The sequence below is a fragment of the Cotesia typhae genome, unplaced genomic scaffold, assembly GCF_013202065.1.
Source record: "Cotesia typhae breed Kobodo isofemale line unplaced genomic scaffold, CoteBio_Ctyphae contig_42, whole genome shotgun sequence".
NCBI classification, from domain to species: domain Eukaryota; kingdom Metazoa; phylum Arthropoda; class Insecta; order Hymenoptera; family Braconidae; genus Cotesia; species Cotesia typhae.
This window is the reverse complement of record NW_027423751.1, coordinates 565155-581147: the sequence shown is the minus strand read 5'-3', so window position 1 is coordinate 581147 and position 15993 is coordinate 565155. Positions and strand designations below refer to the sequence as shown.

Here is a 15993-nt window from a genome sequence, read left to right as displayed (position 1 = left end):
AAAAATAATTCTGCATCACCGAGGAATCGAACCCGGAGTCCTCTCCGCCACAAGTCCAAGGTTTATCCCCTGACGCTATCGGAGAGAATATCTGAACTTACTGTTCAGTCATATAATAAGACCATCTACATCAACATCCATACAGTAGTTGGTCATCTTTTGGTGGTGGCGCCGCAAACTACTGGACTCTGTCTTTCTTTTATTAAAACATATAGTATGCGTCCTTATTCACTTGCTCTTACAGAAAAAAAATTTACTAAATAACATTGGAGACTGATATGATCTCATCTCCATAATAGACCATTATTCTGTTCCAGAGCGTGGTCGAAAGAAGATCTGGTGTAGGAGTTGGAATAGTATTGATGATACTCGTCTTCAATATATCTGCGCCAACTTAGATCTGTCATACATTAAACATGCTGAGTCAGTTGATGAAATGAACAAGTTGCCTCATGATCACATTCGTCGAGTCAGTGACGTGGTAGCGCTTTTGAAAGAAGTTGAAGTTCGTGATCAGCCTGCACTATGGGTAACTCAAGATATTAGGATTCTTCAGCGTCGTCGGTCAAAGCTCGATAGGATTTTCAAAAGATCAGAATTTGCCTACGAGGAGTATTCTAGAATGCGTAAAGTCATTAAGCGTAGAATCGCGTATGATATGAAAGAATATTTTGATAATCGGTTTCAAAATTGTAAAAGTGCAAAGTCTTTATGGAGTGACTTTTGAAATTTAGGTTTAATTAAACGAGTAGAGGTGCGTGTAGCTCTTAATCTCAATTTAGATGAAATGATTGCTTACTTTGTTACCTCGGCTGGTTCGCTTTTGCAGAACATTGATTTTAAGCACCTGGAAGCTAGTGTAGTCAAACATAGCCATTCATTTGAATTTAAGGAGCTGACTTCAGTAAATATCAAGCAGGTATGTATGCGGCTGACCTCTGGGTCGGTGGGTACATATCACTTCGAGATTAAGACGTACAAAGTTTTGTTATCTTACTTCCTTCCGCATACAACGAACCTCTTCAACTTTTCGCTGTCTTCTGGTACTTTCCCATCGGCCTGAAAGAAATCTTATGTACTGCTTTTGCCAAAAGTGTACAGTCCTGCTCGATATGAGGATGATAGACCCATATCGTTATTTTGTACATTATCAAATACTTGAAAGCGATGTATTCATGATCAGATTTGAGATTTCTTGTTAGTTGATGGAATTGTCGACGGATTTAAACAGCAGTTTTCTGCTTTACTATGTCTGCCCATATCTCCGCTCCGTAAAGCAGTACCGAGAAGACTGCTTCTAGAATAACTCTTCTCTTTTTTGTTCTTGGTCCCATGGTGTTGGTCATGATTTTTGCTAGGCTAGACACCGTCTTGTTGGCTTTCTGGCATGCATTATCGAGGTGTTCGCGAAAAGATAGTTTCTCGTCTATCATTACCCCCAGATAGAGCGGGGCCCTTGTTGATGTTAGTGTTGTTCCTCCCATGTCCACCGCGAATGGTTTTGGGAACCATTTTTGACGAGTCAGAACGACCATCTCGGTTTTGTGCTTGGTGAGTTTCAGGTGGTGTTTATCGAGCCAAGTCTTGACGGCATCAACGGTTTCCCGAACTAGTAGTTCGGCTTCCTCTGCGCTGTCTACTATTATCGTGGCCGCGACGTCGTCTGCAAAGCCCGTTAGCTGTACTTGCTTTGGTAACGGAATCTTAAGAAACTCGTCATAGCCCGCGTTCCATAGAACGGGCCCCATTATTGAGCCTTGCGGCACGCCGGCCGTTATGGCGTATTCTTGTGGTCCTTCTGTAGTCTCCGCTATTAGCTTTCTTTCTTCAAGGTAGTTGTCGATTAGTGCCAAATTTTCTGGCTTTGCGTCAAATTTGTGTTCCAGAGCGTCTAGGATATCTCCCCAATTCGCGCTGTTAAATGCGTTTTTGACATCTAGTGTGAGGAGAATGCATACGAGCTTTAAGGCGACCAGTCCATGCTTCTCTCGCTTTCCCTACGACTTTCTGGATCGCGCCGACTATTGAACGTCCTCTCCGGAAGCCATATTGGTTTGCAGCAAAGCCCCCAGTACGATCAATGTCGTTTTGTAATCTTCCCTGTATAAGCTTTTCGAGCAATTTCCCAGCAATGTCCAGCATGCAAAGTGGTCTGAACGACGAGTGTTACGGGGCCACCTTTGCCTTTATCTAGCAGAACCAATCTCTGCCGCTTCCAGACCGTGGGAAACGTGCCAGTTGCCAAGCATGCGTTGTAGGTGTTTAGGAGTATGTCTAGATATTTCAGGGCTACAGTCTTGATCACCGATGTTGGGATGCCATCAGGGCCGGGTGCCTTTCCTGTCTTGAGGGTCTTCGCTGCATCCTGTAACTCCTTGGTTGTGAAAAGTGTTACACTGTTTTTCACATAATATCTTTTTTCCCTTGGTTGGTGTTTGGGGAACAGCTCCGCTACGATGCTGCTCATTAAAGCAGGTGGCTTCGACGCTTCTGGTGAAGCCTTTCCATGTCGTTTGGTGACAATTTGGTAGGCTTTACCCCAGATGTCTTCATCAAGGTCATTACAGATCTCTTGTCATAATTTCGCTTTGCTTGCTTTGATTGCCCGGTTGAGGTTCTTTTTGGCCTGCTTATACTCGCTCAAAAGTAGATCTTGATTAGGGGAGCGTTTTGCAGCTCTCGTTGCTAGCCGACGTAGCTTGTGGCATTTTTTCCGGAGTTCTGCTATATCTGTTGACCACCAATACGCCGGCCGGTGGAAACTCTGATTTTTCAGTCGCGGCATAGAGGCGTCACATGCGGCAGCAATTTCCTTCATCGTATTTAGCACTGCCTCTTCCCTCTCGCTGCAGGTGTCCGGAGTCAGGTTGTTCTGGAGAGTAAACCAGCTTCGTGCAAGTGAAGTTTGCAGTGCCTTTGGATCTAGCTTCTTGGCATTTCACTTCCGCTTAGAAACGTCGCGTTGTGAAACCGGAGCAGGTGCCAATCCAACGTTGAATGTCACGAACTGGTAATCACTGCCACTGTATTCTTCAGATACTGCCCAGTCTTCAATCATGTTGGCAGTCCTTGGAGTCGCCAACAAGATGTCGAAAATGGATTCTTGGTACCCTGGTCTTCCAAAGGTCGTAGTGCTCCCGGTCTTTAGCACTATGAGGTCTAGTCTAGCCGCGACGTCAGCGACCTCGTTGCCCCTGGTGTCGGAAAAAGCAGCGCCCCACTCAGCCGATTTAGCGTTGAAGTCTCCTGCTACAATGACTTCGCCGTCGAACTTAGTGACCGCATCTTCTATATATGCCAGTTTCTGTCGGAACACACTAACCTTCGTTAGGTGAGAGATAGACGCTCATGAAGTAGGTTGTGGGGGTTTGAATCCAGACAAAACCTGCTCCACTTCCGCTGTTGCTGACGGTAACGTTCTTTCTGTTCACAATCCAAATTGCTGCCGTGCCAGTTTCGTCTGCGAACCATGTTTTACCTTCGATGTTTAGATATTGCTCGCAGATAAAGCAGACGTTGATTTTGTCTTCAGAGACTCGCTGCCGTAGCAGGTTTTGCGCCAAGGCGCACCTATTCAGGATGCCTTGTAGTATGCGTGTCATTTCTGCCCTCTCGTAGCTTCTGCAAGTGCTGTGCGGAATGCCTTGCAAGCTCCAGTGCCCGAAATATGGCGTAAACCATCCTGAGCATCTTTGTCCGGAGCACAAAGAAAGCATTTTAGCTTCTCCGTGCAGTTTACGGTCTTGTGGTTCTCTCCGCCACATTTGTAGCAGCACCTGCTTCTGTCTGGTTCCGCATACTGACGTGTTTGGAGTCCAAAACAGTGACATTTAAAATAACGTGTTACTTTTACTACTGGGCGTATACGACAATTAACCAAACCGATCCGTATACGGGCCATGTCAAGGACCTTAATCGCACTGGGCTCGTCTACTTCGCAGAAGGCTGCCCAATTACCTCGTAGTGTGGGTTTTGTCAAATTTACCCGTTTGACCTCCAGGTTGTCAGTGAATTCGCGTTTGAGTGTTTCACGGACTTCGCTCTCGGTAGAGATTTCATCCAAGTCGAGAATCTCGATCGTTGTTGTTGGTGTTAGCGTCTTGACTGTGCCGATGTTTGCAGTGGCTGCCTTTACTGCATCGGTGAATGCCTTGCTGTCTTCCGTCTTTCGAGCCATTTCAAGGAGAACGCCTCCGTGTTTCGTCTTTTTAATAGACTTTATGTCTACGCCCGTCTCGACAGGGCTTACCTTGGCCTTGATTTCTTTCAGGAGATCGGCATATGTTCGCCCTTCAACTGGTTGGACAAGTATAACTTTAGTTCTCGTCTTCTTCCTTCGCGGTTTCTTGGAGTCACCATTGCTTGGCTGGTTTTGGGCTGTAGCAGATTGAGCTGCTGGCTCCTGTTCTCGTTCCTTCTTTTTCTTTTGTCAAGTCACTTTAGTCCAGGTATCATCCCGGGCTGTCTTTTTCTGTGCTGGCTTGTCAATTTCTGCGGAAGGGTTGGGCGTGGACAGCGGCCTCTTCTTATTGTTGCCCTCTCCTTGCTGTAATAATCTCTTGGGAGTGACCAGAGGTGGCTGTGATTTTTTGCTTGGAGATGTTTGAGTCGTTGACGCCGACGTCGTTGGTGATTTATTAGCCAGCCTATATGCCGTACTAATAGACGTAACCAATTTTCTGATTTCATGGTGGAGATTTCTCTTGTCCTTTGTGAAATCAGCTAACTCTTCAATCTTGCTGCCGAGTCGTTCCATTGGTGATTTTTGGCCGATGACGGTCGGTAGAGAGTTGATCCTTTCTCGGTGAGCATGAAGATTGTTGTGAACAACAGACCCTCCACTCTCTTTAGAAACGTAGCTCGGCTGTGCGTCTACTTTTCTTTGAACTGTTGCGTTACTCCCTTCCCCTTACATACATACATACATGTATGTATGTATGTATGTATGTATGTATGCATATGCGCGCGTGTGTGTGTGTGTGTGTGTGGAAGTATGTGAACCTTTCATAACTTTTAAACGGCTTGACCGATTTAATCACAGTTGGTGCCAATCGAAAGGGCTTGACTGAACTTAGATTTGGAATTCAATTTAGACCGAGTCGGAACGGTAAATTTTGAGAAATCTCAATAAAACTACAAAAAAAATTTTTTTTTTATGTGGTTTTTTTAAAATAACTTTTGAACAACTCTACCGATCGCTTTCAAAAACTAGACAGCTCTTAACATCAAAAAACCACTTCGATCGCTGCCGGTCTTTTCAAAATCGTTTGATCCGTTCGTGAGTTATCGTTGACGAAAGGAAACCGAAAAAGGAAAAGGAAGTGTTTTTTCGGAATTACTTCGAAATTCCTAATTCGGTCGATTCAAATTCCAAAATTCTTTATGAAGCCTAAAAAAATGCAATGAATGCCGCCAACCGCGTAGAAATCAGTTCATTAATTCAAAAGTTATTGCGGTTTAAGGGGGATAGCCACTGTGACGCTGGAAAAAATAGGCAATTTTCGGGAATTTTTTTTACTAGGATAATAAAGGAATTTGGGGATCGGGTATTTTTTGTTTTATAAAGTATATGTTGAGGATAATTCTCCTAAATTTTTATTCAAAAATATTTTGTTATCACAAAGTTATAAACATTTTTGTAGAGCACCAAAAAAATTTCCCCCTCCATTGCCGGTACTGTAACTCAAAAACGGATTATCTGAAACAAAAAACCAAACGGCATTTTAATCTATAGGAATGTCGCTATCGTCGCACGTAGGGGATTTTGAAAATTTTGATTTGAGAAAAAATGGCGCCATATTGAAAATTTTTTCGTCTTTTTTTCCTCATTTTTTGGACTCAAACAGCCTTAAAAATCTTAAAAATTAAAATTTTCAAAATCCCCTACGTGCGACGATAGCCACTAAGTATACGAATACGGGGAAACAAAAAAATTGAGAATCGGTTCATATTTTCGAAAGTTACAGTACCGGAAAGTTTGAAAAAAGTCGTTTTGAGAAAAACGCGAGTAAAGTTTTAAGAAGATTCTCGCAACTTTAAAATCTAGTCTTTCACAAAATATTCATACTCACATCAAACTATCAAGTCCTGGGCCATATGAGGGTTCTTCCTCCTTATCTTTAGTATTGACCTTGACTTTTTTTATTTTTTTACTGGCCGTTTCCATGCGGCTTTCAGCAGCTTTAACCCGAGTAGCGTCGCGCTCAGCGCATGCTATGAGTAGAGTGTTGGTCCTACTTTAACATCGAGATTCTCTAATATCTTCAGAGTTGCTAGAGCCCCATCATTGAATGTAATTGTTGAAATATATAAAGCTATTTCAACAATAAGGGAATAAGAAGAATTTGTTTTTGGGGCGAGCTGCCACACTAATGCATTGAAGCTTTCATTATTATTTTGTGTAAACCCACCGACACATCGTTCCAATAACTCTGGATTCGATAGATCTTCATAAATCGGTATTAAAGCTTCCGCAATATCTGCAGGAAGAGGTGGTTTTTCAACTAATGAGTCCAAAGTATTTGTTGCAACAGCTATTTGAAATTGACACCACGAATTTGCACCTTCAGGACAAAGAAAATGCTGCGGATCTTCGGGTGATGAAAACTTGTGATAAAATGTTTGCCAAATAGCATTATACATCTCATCAACATCATTAGAATGACGTCTGATTGCTAAACCATAATACTTTGTAAATTCATTAATTGCTTTGTCCGTTAATCGACCTTTCCCACCTAAACTTTTCTGTGTATTTTCTTCTTTTCCTGTTTTTGTCTTCTTGTTAGTTCGTTGCTTCTTCAAAGCCCTTAGTCGACTGCCCATTCGTTTTTGCACGTGATTAATACATTCCTTTTTTTTATCTTCACCATGTCCCCATACGGTTTAGCATCACAAATATTTTTATACGTTTTAGTGTCACCATCACCTATATAGTTTACATACTTATCGTTATGTAATAACTCTGATCGCATAAACATCTCTTTTATTCCATCTACCTCCATTTGTCCAGAAGAATTTTCATGGTTTATTGGACAGTCTAGAGCATGGTCTTGCATAAATTGATCGTATTCAGCTGTTCCTTTTTTGAGCTCATTAGCGCACACATCTTACAATAACTGGATTTCATACTTACATCTACGATTTTGCCAGTGAAGTAACCAATTAGAGAAGATATACCAAATGAAGATTTAAACCCTCTTTTCTTCCAACTACCGTCACCGGAGACAGAAATTCCAGGAATGTCATTGGATTTTAAATGCTTGCAGGTTTCTTGGATTTCTTCTTTAGCAGCTTTTTTCAACACTAAATCACAACAGTTTCTAGCTGCATTTCTGATTTGTGTGACCAGACGATCGTAAAAGCTATGGAACATTGGTCGTGGTAAATCCATGAAAGCACAAAATCTTTCAGCTCCAGATAACCCAATACCAATTATCCGCATTGCAAAGATGAAACGGCGATTAATTTCATACGCATTCTTGATGAGTGGACATGAATTTATCAAAACTGGATCACATTTTTGCAATTCACAACTAGTTTAAAACCTAATCCTCGAATACTTGTCTCAGTAAAGTTTACATCACCACCACACTTTTTACACGATACACAGCCACTTAGTAAATTAAATATCGAAAAAAATTTATAATTTTGTAGCTAATACTCGAATCAATTGTACAATCAGATTTTTGTGATAATTTCCTCTTGGAAGCACTATCACGTCGTTGAGAGCCAGTATTTTTTCAGTTTCATATCTGTTGAGCGGTCGATTAAATTTTTTCCCTGTCGTTTGGCAGTTTTCTTTCGTTTTTAATAACTTTACTTTGTTTACGATCCATTATTTAACAAATTTTTTTGTTAAATAAACAAAAAAAAAAGATCAGAAGATTTAAAAAAATAAGTAAGTAAACAATAACGAGTACACTAAGAAACTCAATAAATTAAAGAACGAGTGTGTATTCATACAAAACAACTAAACTATGAGGTACAGTATCTCAACAATAAGAAAAAATATACGTTAAAAGTCAAATAATTGTAACGGTTGACAATCGTGAGGGAAAACAATCGCCAACCCGTACGAATCAAAGACGGAGCGAGCAGGCGACGTTTTCGTCGAAGCGCCGCGCGTAAAACGGTCAATCGACGCGCTCTTATAAAAATGACTATAACTCGAAAACTATTCGGAATTTTTCTATAAAATTTGAAATACATAATTTTGAATATATAAACTTCAGTTTAATGAAAAAAAAAAAAAAATTTTTTTTCCGAAATTTTACAGTGGCTATCCCCCTTAAAGATTTGGAAAATAGTGTTTTTATCAAATTTCTGTCAGATTTTAAGCTCGAAGAGCTCAAAAGCATACAAAAGCTATTTCTTTGAGCTTAGAGAGCTCAAAAAAAAATTTTTTTTTAAATGTGGTGTTTTTGGAATAACTTTTAATCGGCTTTACCGATCGATTCTCAAAAAATTAATCAGCTTCTAATATTAAAAAGCTAGGTCAGTCGCCGCCAAGCCGGTCAAAATCGGTTGGTTCGTTCGTGAGTTATCGTTGACGAAAAAGTGATTTTTTCAAATTACATCGAAATTTCCGGTCTGATCAATTTTTGTTCAAAAGTACATTGTAGAATTTGAGAAACTGCGTCGAATATAGCCAACCGCATAAAAATCGGTTCATTCAGAAGTTATTCATTCAAAAATTATTATGGTTTGAAAATTCAAAAAATAGTGTTTTAATAAACTACCATCAGACTGTTAAGCTCGAGGAGTTCAAAAACTTGGAACAGCTCACTCTTTTAGCTCGAAGAGCTCAAAAACATCATAAGTGCAATTTTAAGCAATTTAGGTATTGAATTAACAGAACGTTGCAGGGATGACTTAGGATCAACCGTTTTCCTAATTTTTTTTTGTTAATTTTTTTATGTAATAATCTAACATCAATAAACAAATAATAAAAAAATGGATCATAAGAATACTTGTGTTTTCTCTGTACAGCGCTTAAAAAACCGGGCATAATTAAAAGGACTTTATCTTTCTTATTATAGTTAAATCCGCCGAAGATACTTGTGCCTAGTTGCAGTCGCATATTTAAATCATGATTCACAAGATACGAGTTTTAGCATAGTATTTTTTATTAATTTTTCTAAGAATTTACGGATTTATTTATAGTACCTGAACAATTTTAGTCATTTCTTGAATGTCAATGACGCCATTTCCATCGACATCATACATCCGAAAAGCCCATTTTAATTTTTCTTCAGGCGTGCCACTGGATGTTACATCAATTGCTAACAAGAACTCCTGGAATACAAAATGAAATAACTTAGCATAATCATAAAACTAAGGAACTAATTTTTACGAGGTTCCATAGAGCCTCTCACCAAATACACGCTTATAATTACTAGTGCAAAAGATGTCGTTGACAAACCCACAAAGACATGGTGCGATTATAAATTATGTTCTCAAAAAATGTAATTTAATAGCAACAACTTAAATTATTCATCACCTTTTAATAGTTAGCTTACAAGAAATAAAAGTTTGGAAAATTCAAAAATGCACCACTCATAATGCTCATTTAATTATGAAATAGTAATGAAAAAAAATATATATATAAAACAGCTAAAATAGCACGATAATGTTCAAGAGCCTCTAGTAGGATGAATGTACACAATATATATATAGATATACAGTCTTCTGGTTTTTGCTTTATTTTATTGATTGCAAATAAAAGACACTGAATTACCTTGCTATTCGCATTCAGTGACCTACAATTCTTTCAAAGAATTAAAAAAAAAATTTAACTCAATTAATGCATTTTTTCGCAAGTTACAGTGTTTTCTGAGTTTCATACATGACGGATAGGAAAATTCTTTGACCTATTTTGATGTTTTTTCTTTTTTCGTTTCTCTTGCACTAAATCAATTTTTGAAAAGTATGGAATTAATCTTCATTAAATTATCTTGACAATAGTATGCAAAATATTTTGATTCCGTGAACTAACAAGGGTGTAATAATAAAAATAGTTGCTGAAATGAGGCGAAAAAAATTTTTAGATCGTAACGCACTCTCTGATGCTTCACATTATGAGTCGTGCAATAGCGTTATGAATACTAATTACAGGGTGATTTGAAACCTTTTTACAGTGAAAAAATTTACATCGACGAAGTGATTCTAAATATAAAGTTTCTTCGTGGTATTTCTAAAATTTTGAATAGTTTTTGTGAATGCTTTTCACATCATAGAATTTATTAACATCGATATCATCTTTTGGTCTTAATGCTTTTTTCAGCATCGACCAAATACTCCACCTAGAAGATGGACTTATCCTAGTACTAAAACCTTTGAAATTCACTACTAAGTTATTTTCTTTAAACGTTGACAGCGCATTTCTATTTTCATGTCTTCATCATTAATAATTATCATCAATTTGCAGATATATGTCAAGCAGATTTCTTTGGGAGGTATCTGATTTCTATGATTCTAAGATTAATTTTGCTTCGGCATTCAAATTTCCAGTAACCCCGTCCTCATCTGTCATTTTATCAGATGAAAATATTTCGTCTATCATTATTATACTTTTTATTAACATTATTTTTTTAATTACAAAAGACATAGAAAATTACAAATTGACTGTCAACAAACTTAGAAGTTAGAGTATAACCCGCAGTAGTTGCAACAATGCGCATAAAAAAATTCTTTCGACTCGCCAATACTTTCTTTTCGCTCGTTGTTATAGATGGCGCGCAAGTAATCCCAGCACAGCACAAATCTTGGACTTTCTGCCTCAAGCTTGGGGCCGAACGTTCGTACTTTCGATCGAGGCATAAAGAAAAACTTATTTTAGTCAAAAAACTCCGTACTAGAATGTATTTTGGATTAATATCCACACTCATTCTTGATTTTTGATAGTGCAGCACCGTTAATTCTATTAAAAATATCACTGTCTTAATTTATTCACACGGAAGGAATTTTTTTTTCAAAATTACCGTTAAATTCACTGTAATCGTAGGACATAATGAGGTCCTTTATTGATTGTCATTTTTGAAATAAAAATTACGAAAAAATCCATTTACTTTGTGGTAGACTCCATAAAATCTACCGAAAACCCAATAAAGTTTACAGTAGGCTACGGTCAAATTTGTTGAAAAAAAAAGATAAAAATTATCTCACTTACCGACAAATGATTAGGTCGTGCCATTTGTCCCTCGATTACCGTGAATTTAATGATAATTTTTAAAGAAAATTTCTTTCAGTGTACCTTTAACACCATATTTTAATTAAATTCAAAAGTATTCATTATTTAAACTTTCTTTCAAAGAAAAATGTAAAATTATTTGTGTCCAATCCATTAAATAATACTGAGTTTGAAAATATTTCATTTTTATATGCATAGGAGAAATGACTATGGACAAGAGAAAATTCATATGATTTTTCTCCTATGTTATGTGAGAAATTTTTTCTAAGTAACATAGTCATTTTTCCAATACTGGTATGGTAAAAATTATTTTTAACTTCCTGCTAATTTCTGGACTTATACATTGGGCATTTCAAACCAAATCGGCCACTTTTGTAGGTCGACCTCTCCAATTTTTTTGAAAAATTGTCATGTTTTTAATACCGTCAAAAAACACACTGATAAATTTTTTCCAATTTTTTTGATCCGTTTCTGAGATAATGACTTTTTTCAAGATTCAAAATTTTTTTCTTGAAACAGCTGTAACTTCGCGAACAATGAAGCTATCGGGGTCCCGTTTTTTTCGAAATTCTTGTTTTTTAATACTCTTTCAAGAAAAAAAATACCTCTTTGACCTTCGTTGATTTATTCTTATTTTTAACTTCCCATTAAGAAAAATTTAAAATTTTTTGGAATTCGGGAAATTATTTGTTACCGCGTTTTGTGGAAAACGAGTTTTCATCAGATCTCGACATGTTAAGGTCACAGAAAGCTTCCCTGAATATTCCCGGGACGGTGTAAGTGCGGCTGTATGTATGTGTGTATGTGTATATATATTAGGGTGGCGCAAAAAAACCGACAATTTTTTTTTTTGAGTCTCGAGTGAAAAAATGTCAATTTTTGATGTTTTAAGAGCCCTCTCCAAAAAACAGCTTCAAAAAAAATTTTAAGAGGTCACTCCAAATTTTTTTAAATTTCAAAAATCGTCAAAAATAGAAATTTTTTTTTAACTTCCCGCTAAGAAAATTAAAAATTTTCAAAAATCGGGAAGTTATTGGTTTTACCCCGTTTTTCGAAAATCGAGTTTTCATCAGATCTCGACGTTTTAAGGTCCTAGAAAGCTTCCCTGACTATTCCCGCGAGGGTGTCACTATGTGTGTGTGTGTGTGTGTGTGTGTGTGTGTGTGTGTGTGTGTGTGTGTGTGTGTGTGTGTGTGTGTGTGTGTGTGTGTGTGTGTGTGTGTGTGTGTGTGTGTGTGTGTGTGTGTGTGTGTGTGTGTGTGTGTGTGTGTGTGTGTGTGTGTGTGTGTGTGTGTGTGTGTGTGTGTGTGTGTGTGTGTAACCCTCTTATAACTTTTGAATGGCTAGACCGATTCCTTTCGGTTGGCGCCATTCGAAAGGGATTGACCAAACTTAGATTTTGAATACAGTTTGAATCGATTCGGATCGGTAGATTTTGAGAAATCTCAAAACAACTACAAAAAAAAATTTTTTTTTTCAATGTCGTTTTTATGGAATAACTTTTAAACAGTTCTATTGATCGATTCCAAAAACTAATCAGCTCTTAACATAAAAAAACCACGTTGATCGCCGCCAGTCCGGTCAAAATTGGTTGATTTGTTCGTGAGTTATCGTTGACGAAAGAAAACCGAAAAAAACCTTTTTTCGGAATTACTCCAAAATTCCCAATTCAATCAAATTAAACTTAGAGATTTTTCATGAAGCTTAAAAACTGCGCCGAATGCCGCCAATCGCGTAGAAACCAGTTCATTCATTCAAAAGCTATTGCGGTTTGAAAATTTGAAAAATAGTGTTTTATCAAATGTCTATCAGGCTTTTATAGCATATAATAGATATTTCTTTGAGCTTGGAGAGCTCAAAATAACAAACAAATTGTATTTCTGAGCTCGAAGAACTCAAAAACATCATAAGTGCAATTTCAAGCATTTAGGTATGGAATTGACCGGAATTTGCAGGGATGGCCTGCAGGGTCAACCATTTTCCTAATTTTTTTATTTTATTTAGAAAGTTTATCATTTCATAGTGATCCAACACCGTTAAAAACAACTACTTCGGTTTCAGAAGTTAGCACAGAACTTCGGCTATCTGTGATTAATCAAACATTAAAGTTATTAAATAAGTCTCCAATAGCTCCTCGAAAATTAAGTAATAAACGTTTCTTATATGACAAAGTTATTAAAATTTCTCAAACTCGTAAAAACACGTTTGGGCTTGAGGTTAATGCGCTAATAAGTTTAGAAGACTTTGATAGAGACTTTTCAAGCCTGTTAGAACAATTGAAAAAAAAAATTTGACCATGACGACACAACAAGATCTGAAAAAATACAAATTTGAACATTCCAAACATCACTGTAAAATTTTCAATCTTAGAAGATTATTATAATACTTCTGAAGCATTAAAAGATCAATTTAACAGAACAGTCACTGTCAAAAGGAACTCAAAAACTTAATTGTGTAATACCTAATAATCAAGGAAGCGTAACTGTTAAACCGAGCTCAAAGAAATAGCATTTCTATGCTTGTGAGCTCAAAAGTCTGATGAAAGTTTCATAGAACACTATTTTTGAATTTTCAAACGGCTTTCTTTTGTTTATGATATCTCTCGTACGATTCGATCAATTCTGACCGACTTAGCAGTGATCGACGTGATTTTTTTATATCAAGAGCTGATTAGTTTTTAGAATTGATCAGTATAGACGTTTAGCAGTTATTCCAAAAAATGTCGAAGTTATGTTAAAAAAATTAGGAAAACGGTTGACCTTGAAGGTCATCCCTGCAACTTTTGATGAATCCCTGAGATTTGATGAAAACACTATTTTTCAAATATATTTTCCAAATATTTACACCGCAATAACTTTTGAATTAATGAACCGATTTCTACGCGGTTGGCTTCATTCAACGCAGTTATTTAAGCTTCATAATCTTTAAGTTTAAATTGATCGGACTAGGAATTCCGGAGTAATTCCGAAAAAACACTTTTTTCGGTTTCCTTTCGTCAACGATAACTCACGAACGGATCGAACGATTTTGAAAAGACCGGCAGCGATCGAAGTGGTTTTTTGATGTTAAGAGCTATCTAGTTTTTGAAAGCGATCGGTAGAGTTGTTCAAAAGTTATTTTAAAAAAACCACATAAAAAAAAAATTTTTTTTGTAGTTTTATTGAGATTTCTCAAAATTTACCGTTCCGACTCGGTCTAAATTGAATTCCAAATCTAAGTTCAGCCAAGCCCTTTCGATTGGCACCAACTGGGATTAAATCGGTCAAGTCGTTTAAAAGTTATGAAAGGTTCACATACTTACACACACACACACACACACACACACACACACACACACACACACACACACACACACACACACACACACACACACACACACACACACACACACACACACACACACACACACACACACACACACACACACACACACACACACACACACACACACACACACACACACACACACACACACACACACACACACACACACACACACACACACACACACACAGTGACACACTCGAGGGGGTAGTCAGGGAAATTTCCTGTGACCTTCAAACTGCGAGATCTGATGAAAACCCGATTTTTTAATTTTTAATTTCCTTAGCGGGAAGTTAAAAATAGTACTCTTGGAAAAAAATCAATATTTTAAAAACATATGATTAAAAAAACTGGGAAAAATTCATGGTGGTGTTTTTTGACGGTATTAAAAACATAACAAATTAAAAAAAAAAAATGGGCGAGGTCGACCTAAAAAAGTGGTATACAACACTCTATATAGATGGGTGGTTCTCTTTGAAGACATATTAAATTTGTACGAAATTTTCCGACCAAATTATTTTTGATTTTAATAGAAAAAAAAATCTACAAGCTCTACAAAACTATCAACTTAATGATAATAAATACACAGCCGATTAAATTTTTATTTTTTCTATATTTGTGTATTTTTTGAAATATAACATGACAGGGGACTTTTTTTTAGTCAAGTTGAGAAGAATCAAGCAAACTATTTCAATGTATTAACTTCTCAAGTTCTCAATGCATATTTACATTAATTAAAATAATATTAAGACTTATGGATCCAATTTTATAAATAAAAATAGTTGCAAGGGAACTGAGTTTCTCGTCGCCTAAATACATGTTTCCAGCACAAACGGTGTTTTTGTCATTGAATAAAATGGCGATAAAGCGCTAACAACCCTATGGTTATTAACTTAAAGCCAGTTAGATCTTTATAACCTTTACAAAAGGTAAAATAACCCGCTGGATTTTTGTTTTTTAGCTTTGAACTTCTGGCTGGGGACTGTTCTTAAAACGCCTGGGACTAACGTTGGTTTGATGAATTTAATGAAACAAATTATTTTTCGGTGATTTTCATTGAAGAAGATTGTTAGTTAACTAATCAAGTGTATAAACCTTATGGACCAAATTATATATTATGGACGAATAATTTAAAATTTAATTTTAAAGTTTTAATCTTGAGAATAGGACAGCCCAGGGGGCTGTTATTTCGATGATTTACGAATTTATAGCAAAAAAAAAACCAAAATTTGTTTCATTTTAGTTTTCAATGTTCAAATAGAAATGTTTTTTTACTTCCGAAATACATTTTTTTTAGTTACAAAATAACAATTTTTCTAATAAAAACATGCCTGGGACAACAAAAAACATCTTCACAGAGAATCATTCATATGTGTTATGCTGTATGTTGTAACGATATTTTTGCTTAATGCAAAGCAAATCCTATCTCTTAAACATAATATAATTTATCATCGAGTTAGCTCAGCTGCTCCAGGGTCCGA

At 36.8% G+C, this 15993-nt stretch overlaps 3 protein-coding genes across 12 annotated transcripts in view; all 3 read right to left on the bottom strand.

Annotated features, from left to right (window-relative positions):
- Nca (neurocalcin homolog) overlaps nt 1-15993 on the bottom strand; it is a 118700-nt gene that overhangs the window by 59240 nt on the left and 43467 nt on the right. The window lies entirely within an intron of this gene.
- The window catches only part of LOC141528102 (neuronal calcium sensor 2), a 70671-nt gene that overhangs the window by 11211 nt on the left and 43467 nt on the right, over nt 1-15993 (bottom strand). For all 9 annotated transcript variants that reach the window (XM_074243972.1, XM_074243969.1, XM_074243966.1 and 6 more), the window contains one exon: nt 9166-9294. In XM_074243972.1, coding sequence (XP_074100073.1) covers nt 9166-9294 — 129 coding nt within the window. The remainder of the gene's footprint in view (nt 1-9165; nt 9295-15993) is intronic.
- On the bottom strand, nt 5539-6837 carry LOC141528096 (uncharacterized). Its single transcript, XM_074243957.1, has 2 exons — nt 6072-6837; nt 5539-5698 (listed from the first exon to the last, which is right to left on the bottom strand). Exon 1 carries the CDS (start codon nt 6820-6822, stop codon nt 6214-6216), a length of 609 nt encoding a protein of 202 aa, XP_074100058.1. The 5' UTR covers nt 6823-6837; the 3' UTR covers nt 5539-5698; nt 6072-6213.